The 8,708-nt window shown below is 39.2% G+C and overlaps 1 protein-coding gene across 1 annotated transcript; it reads left to right on the plus strand.

Annotated features, from left to right (window-relative positions):
• The first annotated feature begins 2,165 nt into the window (after positions 1 to 2,165).
• LOC125747279 (pepsin A-like) lies at positions 2,166 to 7,894 on the plus strand. The gene is made up of 9 exons (XM_049022286.1): positions 2,166 to 2,224; positions 2,471 to 2,618; positions 3,505 to 3,622; positions 4,017 to 4,135; positions 6,137 to 6,333; positions 6,408 to 6,524; positions 7,013 to 7,157; positions 7,239 to 7,337; positions 7,757 to 7,894. The coding sequence occupies exons 1-9, from the start codon at positions 2,166 to 2,168 to the stop codon at positions 7,892 to 7,894; spliced, it is 1,140 nt and encodes a 379-aa protein (XP_048878243.1).
• The last annotated feature ends 814 nt before the right edge of the window (positions 7,895 to 8,708 follow it).

Genomic DNA, 8,708 nt, shown 5'->3' on the forward strand with positions numbered 1-8,708 from the left:
CTGCATAATCGGAATATCAACGGTGAGGCGGCAAGCATTTGTACTCTGATATTAATGTGTGTCACACTCTCACATACATACAGTATACTGCCACTTTCTCATACATATAAAAGTGACACTCACATACAGTACATGTTCTGTCTGATCTTCATTGCTATACATTACTTTCACCGACACAGGAAGTTCCCCCTTATGGAGGAAGTCACTCTCAAACCAGGAAATACACGTGTCATAAAACGGGCTGAAAATTGACAAAATATTACATGCTAGCCCCTGTTCACTGCCAAAAGCACTTACGCACCTCACAACTTACAGCACTTTAAGGATCTGCCTTACCCAGTGCAGCTTACCAATAGTTAATATCATTGAGGTTCAATGTGTCTCCTCCGGTATGCTTCTACAGTAAAATTTAGCCAGACAGCAAGATTTGGTGACCTCTCATAATTCCAACACAAACAGAAATACCTGCGGCAACTTAAAATATATTTATTGAGTGGTTTATGCAAAATGGAGCCTTAGAGTCAGAACATGAGCAGGCACAAGTTTCAAGTTACAATGACTTCAGTTTGGTGTTAAGATTAGTGGCAATATAATCCTGGCTAAATATACAGAACCAAACCCATTTTAAACTTATGCCACAAGAGGTTTTGGGATTAAAGTGTTTTTCCCTGCCTTCAGTCAACTTTATGAAAGTGTGAACTGTACTTACGAAGATGTCAGCATCTTATTCTCTTAGAAAGGATGCAAAAATGGCATTTTTCAAGAAATTTCTATGTATTTTCCATACTAAACCCATGTGACAAGAACTGCTTTGGGACTGAATGCTGATTCACATTTATGTATATGAGTGCAAGCTTAACCCTTAACTACCTGACTCGTCATCACTAGTCCGGTCATTAATGTCGCTCCTCCTGTCAGCCCGTGTCTGTCCCCATACTAGACCTCACATTTTGATCCCTGGTTCCTGTTTGTTTCAGTTAAATAAAACCCCTTTTGTTTCACCAAACACCAGCCCTTGAGTCATTCGTCCTGCATGTCATGACACAGAGTAAGGAACCTGATATTTCTCAGCTCAGATCCAATCCCTGTCCAGCAAAGCATGACATCAAAGAAAACGGTAGTGTGCTCCAGACTCCCAATGTTAATCGTTTTAATATTTTATTAAATAAATACATATATATGGGGGCAGCATGGTGGTGCAGTGGTTAGCACTATATTTATATTTATATTATATAGGATGACTTAGCTCAGTCGGTTCCACCTAGAGTTTTCGGGTTCCCCATGTGTTGTTTTGTCACACTATCCAAAGTAACACACTTAGGTCAACTGGTGTCTCTAGATTGCCTAGAGTGTATGACTGTCTTTGTGACTGTCTGTATGTACGTAGCTGGGATACGTTACACTCCCTACCCAACCAGGATAAACAACTAGGAGATGGATTGATAGATTTATTTTATGGCAATACAGAGGTTTTGCAACCACCTTGTCATCCCTGTCCTGTTAATGATTGTGACTGATTAATGCTAAATCTCAGATTTGTCACAGAACAGGTCCATGACCCCCCACCCCCCATAGGTGTAAAGCTACATAGTTCCTGTTCTTCCATCCATTCTAGTCCATAATTATCCAAAAATTAAATCATGCACTAATCATCTGATGCAGGGTCACAGCAAGCGTGCGGCCGATCCCAGAAAGTGCTGAATACGGGGACTGCTGATGCTGTCAATTTCTGACATTCACTTCCAGGAAATTCGGCAAGACTAAGTAAGCATGTACCTTGGCGTGTGCCATCAACTACTACTGTGTTTTCCAAAGGTCCCATTTTACCAATGAACAAACATAGCAGTTTTCACTGTATTGTTTAAATGGATATTTCCCTTGGAGATTCATTTCCTCAGGTTCACAGGGATGCACTGCATATCGCATAATACATTAACAATACATTATTATGCACTATCAGTATCAGAATGTTCTATTGATCTTTGTTCGAGTGCAATGAGAATACCTGCTGTCATTACTGCCCCAAAATGTTTGCTTCTCACTTAAAGCTTGCGCTGTTTTTCTTACCGCCCAGATAAAGAAGTGAGTAAACAGTGATCCAGTATATAAAAGCCAGAGCAAACCCAGAGTCCACAGTTGCCCAGTAGAGACTAGTGGACACAGTCATGATGAAGCTCGCCTTTCTGCTGTTCGCCCTGGTAGCCCTCTCCGAGTGCCTGTACAAGTAAGACCTTCATTCTACCTCTATGAATTATTTTTGCAGAAACTGTAGTTGGGTGAGTTCATAATCAAGTTTTCCATTATCTCCAACTTCACCTAGTGAAGTGTTAAGGTTCAGCAGGGTGAATTTAACGATTTTAAGGTTTCTTAATGAAAAGATCAGGGTAAGATTAGACCTGAAATTCTTCACGTGGTTCATTATAATGTGTTGGAGCAGAGCCAGGCTAATATGATTATGATGTACTTGCAGGGTTCCCCTGAAAAAGGGAAAGACGGCGAGGGAGGTCCTGCAGGAGCAGGGACTGTGGGAGGAGTTTAGGAGTAGACACCCCTACAAACCTATGGTCAAGTTTGCCAGCAACTTCGCCAACAATGAAAAGATGACCAACGATGCTGACGTAAGTGACCTCCACCAATTCTACAATCTCAGACTGAATGAACAGCTTTCAGGTCTGTTTAAACAGGGAGCTACATTTACAGAAAACACAAAATGTGCAGCTGAAGAGGCACAAAAACACATGGACACAATTACAGAATAGACAGATATTTAGAAGGTAAATGAGGAATACAGTACTAAGCAGTTTATTTAGGAGTCCAGATTCTATACAACAGGTACTATATATGAGACACAGGGAGCCCAGGATACAATATGAAAGTCTAATTTTGCTGAAATATAATACAGAATAATAATAATGACAATACTTATTATTATTATTATTATTATTATTATTATTATTATAGACTGTATTATAACTCGAGCTGAGAAACCGCTGAAGCCTAGCAGTGTTTTCATGAGCATCACAAAGTAGTATGTACAGTATCTTCCTTATTACGAACCATTGTATTTAACCTGAATGTTTGTATAACATTCGTTATGACAGTCTGTTGTACGAGTTGTACATAAGTCAGATGGGACTGTCTGGGGCTGTTCACTTCATACAGTATGTTGGTCATTATAAATGACTGATAATTACAACTGAAACATTTTCTATAGTTAGAAATATAACTTCAGCATATATATGAAAGTTAAGTTAAAGTTAAGATCACAATCAGAACATGACTGGGTCTTAAGTAACTGAAATGATTGTTCCTTTTGTTTTTCAATTCACAGCTTGAACATGAAATTAACTATATCAGTGCGTTTCTAAGAGAAATGTCTGCTTAAAACAGCTGTGATCATTTCATAACAAATTTGATTTTATGTAATAGAGAGATAACAGGGTATTGTTTGAACTATATAACTCATACATGTGCTGAACATTTGGTATCTTTCTTCTTGTACAGCTTCAATACTATGGTGTCATCTCCATTGGAAATCCACCACAGTCCTTCACTGTTATGTTTGACACTGGCTCCTCCAACCTATGGATACCATCTGTCTACTGCTCCAGCGTTGCTTGCAGTGAGTGAGGACTGTCATTATTGCCTTGGTTACTGTCTTGTATTGGGTTTATATTTAAACTCTGAAGGCTTTGAAGATACTTGTTCCATCCCAGTGAGGTAGCAGAGTCACAGAGGAAACAAGAACATAATCCATAATGTAGCAGTTATATTAGTTAATAGTTCTGGCAGCTGTTGAAATTTATGCAATTTGAGAGCAGCAAGAGTAGGATCTGTGTACTTATTGACCTTGCAAACCAGTATTTGAAGTATCATCCCAATGGTACAATTACATTGCTCATGGGTCTTTTTTCAAACATTCAAATCCCAATCACAATTTTATCTGTCCATCAATTTAGATTAAAAATGTAAACTAAAAAAATCCTTAAATCATTGACTTTTTTTTATTTTTCCAGGTAACCATGCTAAATTCAACCCAAAAGGCTCCAAAACTTTCAAGTCGACATCTAATTCTGTATCCATCCAGTATGGGACTGGGAGCATGACTGGAGTGCTGGGATACGACACCGTTGAGGTAAACCGATGTGCTAAGATTCACAGCATTGTGCTGGCTACACATAGTGAACAAATTTACATGCAGATATTACTTTACTGTATGCAATTAGTATCTTTGCTCAATGTGAAATATTTCTATGGAATGCATGAAATGTAAATTCTGTTATCCTCTATATCCTGAGCCATCAAACTCCCTGGTAACTGACTTTATGTTGGCACAGGCTTACTACATCTACATACAGTACTACATCTACATACTACATCTACATGAGGCATCATCTGCAAATTTTGTACCATTTGTGCCGTTTTTCATTCCATTTTCCTTTTCCATATTCTTGCCTGAGATTCATAGATCAGTGTCTTGTGTTTTTCACCACTTTAAATGTGCCACAGAATGCTTTTCCCTCAATTTGTTCTCCGGTGTTTACATGGACAGTATATGAACTGGGATTGGTTGAAAAGTGCCCAAAAGTGGTTTTACTGGCCCAGTTAGAACCATATAATTTGGCTCTAGAATGGAACAGGCTGCTAGCAACGTTAGCAACTTAAGTAGGTAGAACAGTTCCAGCTATGTAAGTTGCAAACGGGAGGTTTTCGGAAACGTATGCATACAGCCGGCCATTTTCACTGTTGTCCTCTGCTTCGAGATTCACAATACCTGAAGAATAATGGTGTAAAATTCACAAACGATTTGTTTATTGGGAATGAGTTCCTTCCATTTCACGGTCACTTCCCTGCAATGAGTCGTTCTCTTTTATCTTCTATTTTTTTTCAGAAATATGTCATGAATGCTGCTTCCCTCCTCGACTGTAGCCAGTGACAGGCAGTGAGGCATGTAAGGCTGTGCTGTAAGCGAGCATATGACTGGCTGAAAATTAAAGCTGGAATTGAATATATGCACCTACAGTGAACAAACAACAGGGAGTCTAGTTTAGTTTTGAATGATCCCGAAGAGTGAATGGTTGGTGAGTGAGTCAATGAACAAGGGAGTCTCTCCACTCTTTTGGGTTTCTCGCTCTCTTCTGTAGTTTGAGAGGAAGAGACCCAAAGGAGTGAATGAGTTGGTGATCAAGTCGATGCATGAGAGTCTCTCCACTCCTTCAGGTCTCTCAGTCTCATTCTCAATGAGAAACTCAAAGGAATCAACAAGTTGCTGAGTCAGTGCACAAGAGACTCAGACTAATTAACAGAAGAGTTGTATTCTTCTCTTGACTAAAGTACATCATCTACTGGTGCAGTGTACAGCCTACATGTGAAAAGAATTTTAGAGATTTTAGAGATGCAAGATATTCACGATTTAGGACAATGACTATTATTGATACAGGCTCTGAACCCTCCGCAAACCCTCACTAGGACAAGCGTTTGTAGATAATTGATGAACTATTGGTGGTATTTAGTTTACTCCTTAGTACCAATTAGCCTAAATAATAGGCTATTTTTTTACATATTTGAGATCTTTTTCATGCAAACAGGAATTGGCATTGAATGAATTAGTGAATGAATCATAATGAATCCTTTAGTTGAACTGAATCAAACGAACTGTGCCCCAAAAGAGAATTATTTCATCCCTCATTACAGGCGAACTATGTTACTTTTGGGGCCATTATTAAGATTATTACATACAGTCTTGAACTTTCGAAACAGCCCATTTAATTTCCATCTGTCACATATTGAGGAGTCTTATTTAAAAGAGGGAACAGCAATCTTTGAGATTCACGTTATGTCATTTCCATGTACTGAACTCTCCTTTTTCAACTATGCCAAGGTAAAGTCAGATTATCCTTCTGTGGCACCTTTGACAAATGCATCTGTTTCCTATTGGCACTTCAGCTAAGTTTTACATTTTGGACACTAATTAAAACAAACCAATCATCTGCAACTTGACTGTGGTCCCTAAGGATCAAATTCAAACTGGCCTTTCATAACAGCACATGCATGGAGCTTCACTGATCTCCATACTGACGTTACATGGGAAACCTATTTATCCACAGTCTTAATAATCTGTTCTTTACTGTCTAAGGTTGCTGGGATCATCGTTCGCAACCAGATCTTTGGTCTGAGTCAGACGGAGGCTCAATTCATGTATTACATGAAACCTGATGGGATCCTGGGACTTGCCTTCCCTTCACTTTCTTCTTCTGGTGCCACCCCAGTCTTTGATAATATGATGAGCCAGAGGCTGCTTTCTCAGGACCTGTTTTCCGTCTACCTGAGCAGGTGGGGCCAGACCATTGGTCACATAAGCAGGAAATTATACAGCCATGTCACCTAACGTAGTGTTTCTTTTTCAGCGATAGTAAAGATGGCAGTGTGGTGATCTTTGGTGGGATCGACTCTTCATATTACACAGGTTCCATTTACTGGATCCCACTGTCTTCTCAATCCTACTGGCAGATCACCATGAATAGGTCAGTGTCTGAAAAAAATGACTAGCATCATGCAGCATAACAAATATATTGGTAATATGGCAAAGGTGAAGGGAACTATTGTAACCTGTCGTTGATACATGCTGGAACATTCACATTCCCAGCTAAAATTACTCTTTTTACAAATTGTTATACTGATATATGCTGTTAGGCAGTCAACATCTATCAGCATCTCATCTCGCAAAAAATTCAGTCCAACCAAATGTAATTGGCAGAGCACATTTTTCATGCAAGTTGTATCCAAGTAACTTTCTATACTTTAACAATTTTTTTCCCAAGAATTGAAGTATTTATGGGCTTTGACTGAGAGTAATTTACAAGCAAAATGGCAGTAAGAGAAAAAGCTCATGACCCTGTTCCTCTGAAAGACATTCGTAATTTTCCTGAGAAACAATGTCTATAGGAGTGTAAGGGACAAATTTAGCTGCTATCTGTTCATTAGTGGTCAACTGATCTTTGGTCCATTGCAGTGTGACTATCAACAAAAAAGCTGTTGCTTGCCCTGGTGGCTGCCAAGCTATTGTGGATACCGGCACCTCCTACATCGTTGGACCAAGCAGTGACGTGCAAAACCTCCTGAGCTCTTTGAGGGCTTCTGTGGACCAAAATGGAGATGTAAGAGGCTCAGCCTATTCTACTTTGACCTGCTGTAATGCTGCAGGAACAAAAAATAAAATGAAGGACTGTGTCCCATAGGCATTCGTGAACTGCAACAGCGTGGGATCTATGCCTGACCTGACCTTTACCCTTGGTGGATATGCCTTCAGTATCCCTCCCTCTGCTTATGTTTCTCAGGTATGATTTGCACAACCAGAATTAAGCTTCACTCTATTAGACCCAAAAGATGATTCAATGGCTACTGTTTTACAAAAACCCCTGAACTCTAATGAGAGCTCTGACAGATTACATGATTGACAGGGTTGCATGAGATTCAGATCTTAAGTCTTTTGTCAGCTTGAAGAATAAATAAATGAAACTGAGATCAGAAAATTATACATAGCAAACATTTACTCTTCATCTATTTCCAGCTGCCCTTCTGATTATCTTTCTTTCTGTTATTTCGTTACAGCAATTACATGTTACTTACCACTAGAGAATAACTTCATTGGTGCCTTGTCTCTCCCTCTCAGATTACTCATGACTATAAGCCATAATCATTAACTTAGTCAACCATCCTTTGAGTTATTAATATTTGTTTTACTTTTCCATTATAGACCAGCAGTGGATGCATGCTTCGCATTAGTACCGGTGGCTTTGGCCAGCTCTGGATCCTGGGTGACGTCTTCATCAGAGAGTTCTACAGCATCTTTGATAGGGGCAACAATCGAGTGGGTCTTGCTAAAGCTGTGTGATGCACATGGAGACGTGTGGAAACAGCATAAGAAATGTATTGATTGTCTACAATGCATAAGATGTTATTCAATAAATAATAATGATTAATCAAATAATGATTAATTTTAATGTTTTCAATTGGACCTCAAATTCATTGAATACTTTCTGTTTTGTTTACAACACTGCAGCCTGGCTGGGTTTCAGCATTCAGTATGAGATAAAATTAAGCCGACCAATTAGCACAAGCATAAGTAACAACAACTATGAGATATTCATCACTGTCCACAAACAATTCTGTTTATATTACTGTATCCGGATTGTGAACATAAGCAGCTAAACTGCATCTGGGAATGCTGAGGAATAGGTGTTTACGCCTTTAAGTAAGATGATGACATCATCGCCTAATGGAGAGCGCAAAAAGTAACCGTCTCGAAACCGTCTCGTACTTTTGAGCTGTATGAGCTGGGCTGCGGACAGGTTTCTGAGAGTTGTGCGAGAGTTTCCCAAAGTACCAGAGAGCGGTGTTTCAGAGCGGTTTACTGCCCAACCCTTGAAGTTTAGCTGTGTGCCACTGCCGTATTATTTCCAGTGTAAAACTGCTATTTTCCCTTTTATTGCTGCATACTCGCTTATATGAGATTAGCCTCAAGTGTCTTTGTGTATTTTATTTTGCGTTTACACTACCAGTCCCACCTGAGTGTGGAGTTTTATTTTCCCCGTTTGAGAATCACCTGTAAGGGAGGATTGTAAAGTGAAATAAACTGTTTTATGTAAATCTTCCTATTTTCCAACAAAAACATCTATTCAATTAGATATATGGAATAAATTAGACCC

The sequence above is a fragment of the Brienomyrus brachyistius genome, chromosome 8 (assembly GCF_023856365.1).
Source record: "Brienomyrus brachyistius isolate T26 chromosome 8, BBRACH_0.4, whole genome shotgun sequence".
Lineage (NCBI taxonomy): Eukaryota > Metazoa > Chordata > Actinopteri > Osteoglossiformes > Mormyridae > Brienomyrus > Brienomyrus brachyistius.

Coding starts and splice junctions, on each gene's coding strand:
- LOC125747279 (XM_049022286.1), top strand. CDS start 2,166: ATGATGAAGCTCGCCTTTCTGCTGTTCGCCCTGGTAGCCCTCTCCGAG. Junction 2,225..2,470: donor CTCTCCGAGTGCCTGTACAA/GTAAGACCTTCA, acceptor ATGTACTTGCAG/GGTTCCCCTGAAAAAGGGAA. Junction 3,623..4,016: donor CTGCTCCAGCGTTGCTTGCA/GTGAGTGAGGAC, acceptor TTATTTTTCCAG/GTAACCATGCTAAATTCAAC.